The sequence below is a fragment of the Peromyscus leucopus genome, chromosome 8a (genome assembly GCF_004664715.2).
Source record: "Peromyscus leucopus breed LL Stock chromosome 8a, UCI_PerLeu_2.1, whole genome shotgun sequence".
Taxonomy (NCBI): domain Eukaryota; kingdom Metazoa; phylum Chordata; class Mammalia; order Rodentia; family Cricetidae; genus Peromyscus; species Peromyscus leucopus.
Window position 1 is genome coordinate 56,408,916 of NC_051085.1, and position 14,012 is coordinate 56,422,927.

General features: G+C 51.3%; 1 protein-coding gene across 1 annotated transcript; it reads right to left on the minus strand.

Moving 5' to 3' along the window:
- Nucleotides 1-1,619: 1,619 nt before the first annotated feature.
- Nucleotides 1,620-10,026, minus strand: Dll1 (delta like canonical Notch ligand 1). The gene is made up of 11 exons (XM_028866589.1): nucleotides 9,388-10,026; nucleotides 8,867-9,160; nucleotides 8,167-8,227; nucleotides 7,712-7,969; nucleotides 5,886-5,946; nucleotides 5,180-5,310; nucleotides 4,888-5,057; nucleotides 4,558-4,774; nucleotides 2,623-3,421; nucleotides 2,390-2,507; nucleotides 1,620-2,290 (listed from the first exon to the last, which is right to left on the minus strand). Exons 1-11 carry the CDS (start codon nucleotides 9,439-9,441, stop codon nucleotides 2,285-2,287), a joined length of 2,169 nt encoding a protein of 722 aa, XP_028722422.1. The 5' UTR covers nucleotides 9,442-10,026; the 3' UTR covers nucleotides 1,620-2,284.
- Between the last annotated feature and the right edge of the window lie 3,986 nt (nucleotides 10,027-14,012).

The following is a 14,012-nucleotide window of genomic DNA, read 5'->3' on the forward strand; positions in this document are numbered from 1 at the left end:
ACTCCTCAGAACTTGAAAAACACTGAAATCCAGCTCAAGTACTATTCCCATTAAAAAGGATCTTCTATTTTTACACCATCATTTTAAGAGCATTCATTGTTCCTTCCTCGTTCCTTATGGCATACTTGGAGAGAGACACTGTGCAGGCCTTGGCAGGCATGACCAGAGGCTAAACATGGCTGGGCGCTGTTTGGTGTGGTGAGTCACCACTGGCCCACTCACGTCTATGGTTTTTATATGGCTGTTTTTAACTGATGTACTTGAATTTCCCACTGCAAGTGGCATCATCAACTCAGACTCTGAAAAACCACCTGCACACAGACGATTTAGCTTCCACTAGGGTGCTGGATTCACAGCCAGAAGTTTTAAGCCACCTACTTTCTTCTTAAGCAGGTCACTTGCTTTCCCTAGATGAAAGATGAGTTATCCTTTGGTTTTTACAAGGTTGGGAAGATGAAAGAGGTGTTATGTTTAAACACTTTTGTAGACTGGGCTTCACAAGAATCCTAGCATGCTACATACTCCTGAAACTGGTGTGATGAACATACCAGTCACTGCTCATCCCTGACCACTTACTTAAAGAAGGAAAAGTAGAGTTTTCATATTACCCCTCTCCAGCTCCCCTGATTCAAAGAGCCCTGAAGTAATCAAGAGAGAGGTTGAGTAAGCGGTGGGGTGGAAGACTGGGCCCTGCCTCTACTTCACTAGAGACCTTCCCATTATTCTAAATTAACAGCCAAGGTGATCCTCAGTGAGAACTGTGCCTGATGATGCTCAAGACAGAAGAGTCTGTGGGTTGGACCTCCTTAGCCATGTTCAATCCCTCAGCATCAATGCCACAGGGCCTTGATACAAAGACTGATATGTGGACAGCTCTGTCCCATGGGAAGGCTTTCTCCCACTACCTGCCCCCTTTGTACACAATAAGGCCCCCTCTTCCCCAGCATGGACTTACCATCTGAGAGCTGAGTCTGTACTAATTCATTGGAAGGAATACAAGCATAGGTCTTAAATTCCCAGATCATGTTTGCCTGGATCTTAATGTTGATACAGCTACTTAGGAGTCCAGAGTCAGTCACCTACAAGCTCCATTTTCCTCACCTGTAAGGTAGAAATAATAAGACCGTCCTCATAAGTGGGGCATAATGAGGGCCTGGCACCCAATAGGTCAATAAGGGAGAGGTTCACTGCTATTTTTTCCCACCATGACTGCTTGAACTAGCCAGAAACTAGTCCTTTTGAATTAACTAGAAATAAACACACTAAGATGTGAGTAAGCATTATTATAAGACAGAACACCTTTGCCAAATGTCAAAGTAACTGACATTTGATCCTAGTTAAGCTTTGTCCCAAGTCTTTAAAAATATAAAATTTGGAGGAAGTCACGAGCTTTCCAAAACACCTCATTACCACTCGAATACAGCATTGAGGGTGAAGTGCCACTCTAATGGAGACGATTTGTGATGGCAAATCAGGAGTTCCAGAGAAAGCAGAGGGAATGCTTTCCATACTCCACTGAACCAGGCGAGGCCTTTATAAAGACATGAACACTGTCTCTCTTCTCATGGTCTCGTGAAATGGATGTATGAGGAGGCAATGACCAGAAACTACACCTGAGGTTGTAGTTCATTATATTTATTTTGGAAAAATATTTTTAAGATGAATTTCTTCATTAACAAAACAGTAAAAAACTCAAATAACATTTGCACAATATTCCATAAATACATTTATATACAAAAAATATAGTCACATAGACCCGAAGTGCCTTTGTACATATTTACCAAAATTTAAATTATAAAAAATGAACATCACAAAATACTCAAGCTTTACAGATATCATGAAAAATATTTTTACAAATCCAAAAAAATAACACACGTTTTTTTCCATCTAGAAAAAAAACACATTTCAGTATCAAAAAGGACAATAAAGGCAGTTGTGTTTCTAGTTCAAGGAAGGACTGGCTCATAGTAATCCAAGATAGACAATGTCGGCAGTGCGTGCTTCCTATATGTATCAAGTCACTCATCCACTTAAATATATAATCTTCAAAGCAACTGTCCATAGTGCAATGGGAACTTCCGGCAGGCGGTGCAGCAGCAGCCGGAGCCCGGGCTGGCAGTGTCCGGCACCTCTGCTAACTCCGAGAGAACCAGCTCCGCCTGAACCTGTTTCTCAGCAGCAGTCCCTGGGGTCTCCCTTTCCTCTTTCAGCAGCATCCGTGGGGGCTATATCCTTGGAATTTTATTTAAGAGAAATGGGAATTTTGCCATCTTACGCTTCCATCTTACACCTAGAAAGGCCCAGGAGACAGGACAGGAAGTTAACTTCAGGCAGAAAAGGACCTTCCGCCATATTACCCACCTCTGTGACAAGGATGTTGCACACTGACCTCAGTTGCTATGACACACTCGTCCTTCTCTGCAGAGAGAACATACACCGACTGGTACTTGGTGTCCTTTGAAGTAGAGTACACAGACTCGGGCCTTTTTCTGTCAGGGACCTCTCCACTGAAAGGAAAGCGAGAAAGAGCCACAATAAACACACAGGAATGTGGTTAAGCAAGGGCGCATCCAGAACGTGTAATGACCTCCCTGCCCTCCTCGCCCAGCTCACAACACACACCCCCTGAGTGTTGAGGTGCTCTTCTCTTCTCCTGCAGAGCCCTGTGACTGGCACTTGGTGTCACGTTTGCTGTGTGCATCCCTGATGGTGGCTTCATCTCCCTTGAGGTCTCGCACGAGGTTATAGTCCACAGCAGGGTAACGGGCCTTAAAGCTGCTCTTGTCAGCTCCATGGTCCCCATGAAAGTCCGCCTTCTTGTTGGTGTTCTTGATCTGTGTAGCCCCAATGATGCTGACGGAAACATCCTTCTCCCGCTGGCAATTGGCCAGGTTGTTCATGGTCTCTGTCTCTCCCCCACAAGGATCGGGTGGGGCCTGGTGCTTCTGAAGCTTCAGCCGGACGCACACCACCACCGCGGCACAGCCCAGCAGCAACATGAGGACAAGCACCACCCCGGCACACACGGCCACCCAGGGGAAGGGCCCGCCCTGGCTCTCCATGTGCCTGTCAATGAGGTCCACCACCATGGGGCCCTGTGGTGGCTCAGGGAGCAGGAACTGGCAGTTGGGGCCACCATAGCCCTGGGCACACTCACACAGGTAGCGTTGGCCCCTCTGGTGGCAGGTGCCTCCGTTGTGGCAGGGTGCATGCTCACACCTGCTGACGGGGGCACTACAGTTCCTGCCGGTGTAACCAGGTGGGCAGGTACAGGAGAAGTCATTGACACCATCCCGGCAGGTGCCCCCATTTGCACATGGGGAGGAGGCGCAGTCATCCACGTTGTCCTCACAGTACCTTCCAGAGAAGCCAGCCTGGCACCGGCACAGGTAGGTATTGACGAGGTCCACACACTTGGCACCTGGAACACAGGGCAGGCACAGTCATATATGGGCACACAGAAGTTTCTTCACCAACCAGACCTGTTGACACAACACCTGTAAGTCCATAATCTACACACACCACAGAGACAATGATAGTTTAGTTTTGTACTGCATCGCCTAGGATCTCAAATACAAGGTTGTTGGGGAAACACCAGGTCAAGACCTACACATTAGAAATAATAAGAGTTTGGGTTTTGTTTTTTTTTGGGGGGGGGGTTTGTTTTGTTGTTGTTGTTTTTGTGGGGTTTTTTGTTTTGTTTTGTTGTTTGATTTTTTGTTTTGTTTTTGTTTTCTTCTTTTTTGTTTTTTTGTTTTTTGCCTGTATTAAGCAAAGTCACTACATCACCACTACCTCTGGTCCCCACATTTCTGCCTCAAACAGGGTCTTGCTAGATTTGCCAGGATGGCCTTGAACTTGATCATCTTGCTGCAGCCTCTGGAGTAACTGGGATTACAAGCCTGTGCCACCACATCCAGCCTCCAGATTAGCGTTTTGACTGCACTGTGTAAATCATCTTGCCTGATCACTGTATTCCTCTCACAATCACCAGACAAGGCATAAGACACTGCTAGATCCAGGTTACAGGTGGAGAAATTAAGGATTAAAGACAATGTCACATTTGCTGACATCATACTGTTAGTGAGAAAAGAGGACTGAAAACCACAGAGAGGAAGGAAGGCAGACAAGAATGAAGAAAGGGAGGAGGAGGGAGAAGGAAGGAAAGGCAACTGGTGGGCCCAGCTTCCCTAAGTCTATTCAGGTATCCTGACCTCTCTCCCGCCAGCAAGAGGTCCACGGTGCACAAAGCATGCCTCCTCATTCTTGGGATCCAAACTGCTATCTGGAGTGAGACTCCCTTCCAAAGACACCATGGCTATGCTTCCTCTATCTGAGCAGAGCCTACAGAGCCAGGGATGGCGACAAGCAACTCCACACTGACCCTGAGCAGGTTGTGGCCCGCTGACCAGGGTATTCCCTGCATTACGAATATGCAACTAATCTTCCTGGTTGTCTTCCTTCCTCCTGAATCCTTGTGGAATTGATTCAGGCATCCTCTAATAAGGATGCACATGCTTTGGGAGTCAGTCCCCAGACATCCCCACTGACCCTCACCATTAGAACAAGGGGAAGAGCTGCAGAGATCCATCTTCTTCTCACAGTTGAAGCCAGAGAAGCCTGAAGGGCAATGACAGGTGTAGCCTCCGTCAGGGTTGTCTGAACACCGGCCCCCATTGAAGCAGGGACCATCAGCACAAGTCATGGCACTCAGCTCACAGATCTTGCCGTAGAAACCAGGAGGGCAGGTGCAAGAGTAGCTGTCCTCAAGGTCCTGTTCAAGGAGGCCAAAAAGAGACTTTCCCGAGCTGCTCCAAGAACTTACACACTTTATTTAAAACCCAGGATCCCTTCTTCAGGTAGACCAACACCGTGCACCTGACTCACCGTACAGCTACCTCCGTTCCTGCAGGGGCTTGGAGCACACTCATCTACCTCCAGCTCACAGTTGGCACCCGTGTACCCAGGCCGACAGGAACACGTGTAGCTCCCCTGGCCCGTGTTGGTGCAAGTGGCCCCATTCCTGCATGGCTTGTGGTGAGTGCAGTAGTTCAGATCTGCCGGGGCGGAGACAGGAAAGGGGCAGGAAGCCCAAGATCAAATACAGGAAAGATCTACTTTTCCAGTGGGCATCAGGCTGCTTTGAGAGAACCTGGCAACCGTAGAGGGAGGGGCTTACCCTGGTTGCAGAAGAGGCCCCCCCAGCCTTCCTGGCAGTTACACTGCCAGGGCTGCTGACAGGTACCATGGAGACAGCCTGGGTATCGGATGCACTCATCGCAGTAGCGGCCCTGCCAGCCGACTCTGCACCTTGGAAGAAGCAAAACACAATCACATTGCCTTCTAGATTCATAATGGCATTCTCACACGCCAAAACACATATCCAGAAGCACCAATCAGCTACCAGTCCTCAAACTAGGCAGGACTAGGACTAGGTTAAAGCCCCTGAACTGTCCGCTCTCAGAGTCTTTGATGAAGGGCACAGGGGCTACCCTGGTTGCCTTTCACACGCACAAGGACTATGGATGTGAAAGCTCATTTTCCATACAAACTTTGTAACTGAGGCCTATATATTCTCATTAAGAATATGAACTTAAGTTAATGACAGCTTATACATTTTCAGACCCTTATTAGAGTAACATCTCCCACTCAACTGACTCCCTGGGGTGTTTTACATACTACACGTGAAAAAAAAAAAAAGCAAAAAGGTGAACCAGGCATGGTGGCATTGGGGAGCCTGCATCGAAAGACTGTGAGTTCAAGGCCAGCCTAGGCCACATAGGCTACATAGAAAGTCTCATAGAAAAAAGAAGAAGGAGAAGAAGAAAGGGAAGAAGAGGAGGAGGAGGAGGAGGAAGGAGACAAAAACAACTCTGCAAACTTACTTGCATTCCCCTGGCTTGTCACAGAATCCATGTTGGTCATCACACCCCGGCAGACAGATTGCTGCAAGCAAATAAAAATATAGGTTGAAGCCTCACCCCAGGGGTTCCCCAGTATCACACCAGGTGGGAAGGGGGCAAAATTAGCAGTACCCACTCTGTAGGTCCAGGCTGAGTGGATCCCAGGCTTCAGAGCCTGGCCCACCCTGGCTGGTGGCTTTGGACTTCATTCAAGCCTGGGATGAGCATTCTTCTTAACATAGTGCTTCCAGGACAAAAGGGCTCCCAGAAGCCCCCACTCCTACCCTGCCCCTTTTTCTTCTAAAAGAGGGTCAGAAGTCTTCTCCCTCCTCCTCCCCCACTTCCCAATTCTATGCACAAAGCTCCACCTCTTAATATCCCAGAAAGTGTGTGTGCAGATAAGAGTGGACAGCTGGTGTGCAGCGTGCAGGGCAGGACAGCTGCTCCATTGTCTCTTCCCTCCCGCAGCTGCCCCAGCACAACAATGCTGCCCCCACCCAACCCCCAGCCTGAGCATGTGTGTATGCACTCACACAAGCGCGTGTGTGCACATACCCTCCTACCAATGGGAACAGGCAGTGTCCCCACCGCCTACCCTCAGAGAGATCTAATCTATGGCACGTGTAAGCAGGGGCGGGGAGAGACCCCAGTGTTTGAATAAGAAGAAAAGTTTAGATTTCTGGCTACCCCAGAACCATTGGCCCCTAGAGAGGAAAGCCAGAGAGCCTGAAGAGGTGGGGGGCGGCCACAGGCTGAGGCTTTGAGCTGGCTCACTTCCCCAGTTATGAAACTCATTAATGATCAGCAACTCCAGTTCTTAAGAAAACAGCCAGCTCTGGCCGAGGCGGGGCATCAAAGGAGCTCCAGAGCCCTTAAGGATATGGGAAACCAGGCAACAATGACATCCAGGCTCTCGCTGAAGTGAGGACCCCTTCTGCCTCGGCAAAAACTAAAAGCTAGGAAGCTACTCCATATCCTCCCCCAGGCACTGATAGAGGTTCTGGGCCTCACAGAGTCCAATGTTCAACTGCTCCAGGTCAGGAGAACTAAAGTTCACCAAGCCCTGACTGGAAAGAAATGCCATTCCTACAGGTTGGGCAGATGAGGCCTCAGAGAGCTGGAGGGAGGTCTACTGAGGTCCTTAGGTGCCAGAACCAGAACTGGAGTACTCCCTTTGCCCCTGGCCCCCTGGTTTGCAAGAGCATTACAGGACATCAGTTACTGCATTTAGACCACCGATCAAGTGCCCTTCACCACCGTGTGGCCCTGCAGCCTGGCTCAGCACACCTGCTGGCTTTCCACAGCCCAAAGGACTGAAGACTTCACTACAGGACAGGACACAGAGAACATCACAGGGAATCTTTGGAAATGGATTACTCTGCGGGCAGGTCAGGCATCCTAACTCTGTGGAGGAAAGGGAGGGCTTCCCAAAGAGACACTGTCCCAGCAAGGAGAACTGTAGGAAAATGAGCCCTCCACATCCCCTCTCTGTCCCTCCCTTCCTTCCTCCCTTCCCTTTCTAATACAAAGGCCTAGGGTGAGCACAGCCTTACTTCCTGACCCCTGGCCTTGTCTCTGAACTCCTCCCTGTGAAGAAAAGCAGCTTCCTACAGTGGATACAAGGTCTCCCTTGTTAAAATGCCTGAGTTGAGCCTAACTCTGACACTGACTATAAGACCTCAGCAAGACACATCTGCTCTTTAGGTCTCAGTTTCCCCCCACTGAGCCATGGCTACCATCTCCTGTTGCTAAGTCCTGTGTCTTTCCCTGTAAATGAACCCTTAGGAGTCATCCTCCTGAGGACTCACGTTCAGTGCAGTACTGGCCTTTCCAGCCAGGGTCGCACACCTTCTCCCCTCTCTCCCCGCAGGTGAAGTGGCCAAAGGCGTCATCCCTGGGTCGGCAGAACACAGAGCAGCCTTCTCCGTAGTAGTGTTCGTCACACACAAAACGGTAAGAGTACCGGAGGTCTGTATGTCCGCTACTGTGAAGGTCCTGAGACCACTCCTCTCCCACAGTCAGGTGCCTCTGCGTGGTCAGGCGGCTGATGAGCCTTTCTGGGTTTTCTGAGAGAGAAGATGCTCAGGTTGGTTCTGATAACATTCAGAGGCCAGGAACCGAGGGAGTGTCGGGGATGCTGTCAACATGGGTTGGACTCTGAACTCCAGGTGCAGAATGAAGACATCAGAGGATTTGGGTGAGTGGGTAAAATAAAGTGTCTATCAACAAGGAGTTGGCACAGTTTGTGGATTTGGAGTCTTACCTGTTGCGAGGTCATCAGGAGAATCTGTGTGGAGGGCTTCAATGATCAGAGAGAAGGTACCCTGGGAAAAAGGGAGAGGGGGCATGATAAACCAGAAGCATGGAGGAGGAGGAAAGTCATTCAGGGAAAACAAGTACAGAGTCAGTATGGTGTATGGTGCCAGTGAGGGTCAACTCCTATCACTTTCCTTAAGAAAACAGAAAAATTTTAGAATGGTTTTCCCGCATGTGTTTTGTTAATATGTTAATTTAGGATATTGTGTTTGCTTTTAAAAGAGAGAGAGAGAGAGAGCTGGGGTGGTGGAAGAGGGGAGGGCGTCCGTGTCTGCAATTAGTTTTCTGGGATTGAAATCTCGAGGGTGAAGAGCAGTCGCTGTGACACAATCAGAGGCCTAGGAGCTAGGGAGCACGAACTCTCCCAATCTTGGGGGGAGAAGTGGACCATTCGACCCTCCAGATAAGTACCAAGGTGTATGAGAAATGCCCTGGGCTTGCAAAAGCTTCTGGTGCTCCACATCCCCATCTCAACCTCCAGAGACTGCAGGTCAATTCTCGGTAAGAAGTCAAGACCATAGGCGTGTCTTTGTGGGATTCTCCCACCCTTTTCAGTGGCCAGTGCCTTCCTCCCGCTGCCAGCCACTCGCCCGCCCGCCACCCCTACCCCTCCAGGCCCAGCCGGGTGCGCGCAGGTGCCCACTCACTGGCCAGGTGAAGCCGAAGGGGAAACGGATGGGGTTGCTGAAGGCAGGGTCAATGCCTGCGCCGTCAGGCAGGCTGAAGGAGTCAACACCCAGCACTGGCGTGACTGCGCTGCCGTAGGTGCAGGGTGGCTCCGGGGACACGCTGGCCTGATAGTGCTTGAGGCATACGCGGAAGAAGGTCCTGCAGGCGCACGGCGGGCCTGAGCCCCCGCGGCAGCAGTTGCGGTTCCCCAGCAGATCCTTCTTGTTGACGAACTCCTGCAGCTTCAGCTCAAATACGCCAGAGCTCCAGACCTGCGCGGGGAAGGGGCGTGAGGACGCACTGGCGGCGGAGGGGCCCGGGGCGCGCGGGCCCTTGCTAGGGCGCAGAGGCCGAGCGCACCGCAGCTCCCGTCCGGAGCCGCCCGCTGCCGGGCAGCTCTCAGGGTCGTAGCTGCCGGAGTCACTTGGGGATGGACAGCTGATCAGCTTGTCCAGCTCCCCTCCCTCCACCGCGCAGCAGCCCCGCCCGGGCCCCCTACCTGGCACAGCAGGGCCGAGACCACGGCAAGGGCTAGCGCGCTCCGACGGCCCATGGTACCGCTGGACACCCTTGCTCTCCTAGAGTATCCTCTGTTCTCTCTTCTTCAAAGACCCAGGAATGCCAGGAAAGTCTATGGTGACCCGAGGAGCACCGGCGGAGAGGCGTCTCTCGGCTCCAGGTGTGATAATCAGGGCCAGTTGCTTAAAGAGGGTGCGGCGCTTCGGATACGTCCCTGACAGAGCTCTGCGAGGCACTGAAAAGGGCAACTTTCGGTTTCCTCTTCGGGCTTTCAGTCCACGGGTAGGTGAGGGTCGCCTGCTTTCTGGTTTTGCCTTAAGCTTCTTCGCGGAGGGAAAGAGGAAAAAGGAGAGAAGACACGGAGGAAAGAGAGTCCAGATGTTCAGCTTAATTCCCAAGAGAGCTTGCAGTGGCTTCCTTCGGAGGCCTATTAGAGAGCGGCGGTCTGGAAATCCCACCGGTGAGGCGATAATCCGGGGCCCCGAGGGGCGCGGTGGGAACGGACGGCGGCGGTGGCAAGAACTGCGGCGCGCGCCCTGGTTTCCCGGCCGGGCGTCACTCGGCGGCCGCTGCCGCTCCCAGAGTGTACTGGACCGGTATCTCCTGCGCCACCGCGAAGCCTCGCGTCTTCCCCAAGAATTCAGCCAATGCCATGCGAGAACACACACCCAGGACCGGAGGCCGAAGCGTGGGAGGCTCCGTGCCGCACCGGTGCTCTCCCGTGACCTGCCTCGGTCAGACAGGGTAACCGCGGGTGCACGCCGGAGGATCTGGCCGAGGCAGGCGCCTGCCGCCCTTAAATCCCGCCGGCCGCTCGCATAACTAATGAGATGCAAATGAGCAGCCCCCCAATCTGGCGAGAGCTGTCACAAAGGAGCCACTTTTCCAAACCCTCCTCTCAATGGATCGCCAAATGGTCAGTGAGCTGTAAAATGTGCAACCCTCCTCCCCGCCCCCACCTCCCCGCCCCCTAGTCCTCTCTGCCTCCGCCCTCGCCCCTTCGCCTCCCTCCCCCAGCGCAAAACCCGCTCATTTACATTCCTGCAAAATGTTCGCTGCGACGAACCGCTCTGCTCCTGGAGCTGGAGCTGACGCCGTGTCTCCCACCGCCCCACCGACACAGGCCCGAAGACCCTAGGCACGCCGGGCGGCCTGCGCCTCCCACCCGCGGTCACCGCTAGACTCGCGCGCAGGACACGGCCTCCGGACTCTGGCGTCTCCAACGCAGGCCGCCTAGGCTCTCCTCGGTTGTTCTGTCCTGGGGACTGAGGAACCGGGGAGAGGTTAGAGGCCCGCGTCCCCGGCGCTGCCCCTCCTCCCTGGCAGGCTCTTTCAAAGGAGGAGTCTCCCGGAGGGGGCGGGGGCGGGGACCCGGCAGGAAAGGGACCCTTGAAGAGGTGGGCGAAGGGTGGCAAGAACACCGCGGCAGTTTCGGGAAGTTTGGGGAGGTTAGACACGCTTATACCTCTGGTGGAGGATGGCGATTGAACCTCGGAGAGCGCCGATGGGCTCGCGATCCCGGTCGGGCTCCCCCAGAGACCGCAGCGTTCAGGAGCCCCGGTGTCTCCGTGTTGTCCGCGATCACTGGAAATGGGAATCCAGGTCCGGGCAGCGTATTCCCTGAGTCGGGAGAGCCAGAAGCTTCAGTTTACCCCCTTCTCAATGTACACACCCTCTCCCGGGAGATTCTCGACCGCCACCACCTTCACTGGTGTCCGGGTCCCACTCTCCCGGGTATTCCCCTCAGGCCTCTCTCTGCTTGGTAAAAAGTGAGTTTGGTGTGTGTCGTTCGCGTGGCTGTCATTAAGGCAGTCTGTTATTGTGCGAGGCTGAATCAGTGGTTCTTTGTGCGCTCAGCTGTATGGTAATGCAGACAGCACCTGCTCTCCGCACAATGCGGAGAGAAAGAGCTCCCCTCCGCGCACGCCGCGGCCTCTGCGACAATGTCCGGCACATGTTCGAAAGACTCTCCCCCCCCTCAACCCCCCACCCCCAACACACAACCTTTACACAACCGTCACCTTATTAGGTTTTTACACATCCATCAGACACAAGAACTTTTGTTTTCATCTTTTTAAGGGAAATGAGTTTATTGGGAGGGCCCAGGACACACGTATCACAATGAATTATCTAACCTGCTCCCCTGCTTACAGGCTCCAGAGAGAAGTAAATGGAGGTATAGAATCTGACTTAGCACCTAGCTTTGTGTTGAGCATGCAATGAACTGTGTGTTCCCATCTCTGGAGGGTCCTTCTTATTCCACCCCTAACACCTTGGCCGCTTCATTAGAATCCCAAGGTGTGATTGCTTTGATTGTAGAACAGCCCCTAGGGTGTGCCTGACAGGTGTCCCCACTGTGGGTGTTGTCCTGGTGGTGAGAATGAGCCCTGTCCTGGCAGAGTACCTTTATCTTTTAGGCCAGTATCTGGATCAAGATCTACATAATGCACAGAAAGAGAGAAAACTACCCCCTCCTCCGCCCCCATAGCCAGGAAAACACTGGTAAGAATCTAAGCAGTTGCTTGGCAGAATCATCTCTGTTGGGCCATCTGGCAACTGGAATTATAGCTCCTTTTCTGATGACCCAGCCTGTCTCCAGCTACCCTGTCTCCCAAACACTTGCAAAGTTTCAGAATCAACAGGAATCTGCACTTCAAGTTGTCACTGCTGACTCATAAAAAGTTAACCAAAAAAAAAAAAAAAAAAAAACAACCCCTTGTGTACAGTGCTCAAGGCTGAGGCAAATAAGCAGGATTGGACCCCACTTTAAGAAAAAAACAAAACCATCAACTGTTTATCATAGAACAAATGGGGTCTTAAAAAGACACTGCTACCCCTCTGGCACACCCCCACGGCAGTGGCAAAAGCAGAGTCCCTGTCCTTTGTAAACTGTGTGGGGACTTGCTACATCACCACAAGGCTGGGCTAGCTTGAATCCTAACTTAATCTTGCCACCTAGTGTTGGGATCCCTTTTTCACTGTGTTAGCATTTCCTCTAAAAGTTACTTTCTGAGAACTCTGCTTCTTCAAGCTCAGAAGCTGCTCTCTGTGGGGGCTGGGGAGAGGGACTCAGGTGAGAGGATTCCTGCGGCAGGCAGAGGCGAGTCAACGGAGACAAGAAACAAGGTCAAATGCAGAGTCCTCTGTGCCTTCCAGATTACAAGAAGAAATGAAATATCAGGAACCTTTTAATTAGAAGATGGAAGTGGAAACCAGGGTCGTCTGAATGCCTGTTTAGAAAACTGGAAATGAAAAGTTCCACGCGCAAGGGCTTAGACCTTGAGGGGGGAGGACTTGTCCCAAATCTTTAACAAACCCCCCTCGGTATCGAGTATTTGTTAAATTGACATGGCACAGATTTCTCGATTACAGTGGCAAAGCGGGACTGAGGGGCATCGTAAAATCCATCAGAATCCTGCCCAAAGCTTCCATTCTTTCCCAACTTAATTTATGCCACACCATTCTGTATTGGGGAAATCAAGCAGAAAGCTCTTTTTTCCCTCCCTCCTACTCCTTCTGCCCTTCTTCTCCTTCCTCTTCCTCATCCTCCTGTTTCCCCATTCTCAGCCTTCCACCAAGTTGGTTCCTATTCCTCTCTCTTTCAAAAGCAGAGCTAACGGGAGACTGTTTAACTTCAGTGTTTCTATAGGAGTCTGTTGTACTTTAAACTCCTGCGTACCAGTAGCTGAGAGGAACAAAGGGGAGACTCGAGGTCCAACTATTCATCCTTTCTTTGCACTTTAATTTTCATTGATTGGGAAGACAAGGGGAGCCCTTAGGGATTCGAGCTGGAGGGGAGGACACGCCTTTAGACGCCATCAGCCCCCTAGCCAGCCATCTGCTCTGAACCAAATGGCGTTTTTTCACTCCCTAACTGCATGTCTCTATACTCCCACAGCTAAGCACGCAGAACCCCCCAAATGCAGGAGGGAGCGTAAGCCAGAGTATGTTAAATAGATTTGCCTGAATGTTGGCCTAGCCAACAGATTTCCCCTCCCCACACACCATAAATCCTCACCTTGACCATTAGAAGAAAGAAGGAAACTTTCTTTTAAATGCTTTTTGATGTTTCAGCAAATTTACTGTACAAAGTGAGGCTCATTAGAACTGAGAAGACACCGAATACATCAGATACAGGACTTGAAGGAAGCATTTGTTGTCTGGTGGTAGTGTTGATTTTTTTCCACCACCACCCCCCCAGTCTGAATAATTGCAGTGGGTGGATAGGGCAGACTCAGGTTGCATAATAATCAGAATTCAGACCACAACAAATGCATCTGGAGTTCTGTCTGTAATTGATCCTGTTGTTTTCTGTATTTTACTGGTCCATGTGGTAATAAAAACTCCCAGCCTCAATCTTATTGAATTAAATGTGCCCATCCTCAGCACAGGTCACCTAGCTCTGATCCTGCTCCTACACACACACACACACACACACACACACACACACACACACACACACGGCTGTTTTCAAGATATGGATGTAACCATGGCTGCAGACAGGGCAGTATCCATGAACAGCTCCCATTTTCAGACAAGGCCAGCACAGGTTCAGTTTTCTGTGTAAACAAATCTGGAGACTTGAGTGGGGTTTGTGTTTTCTCA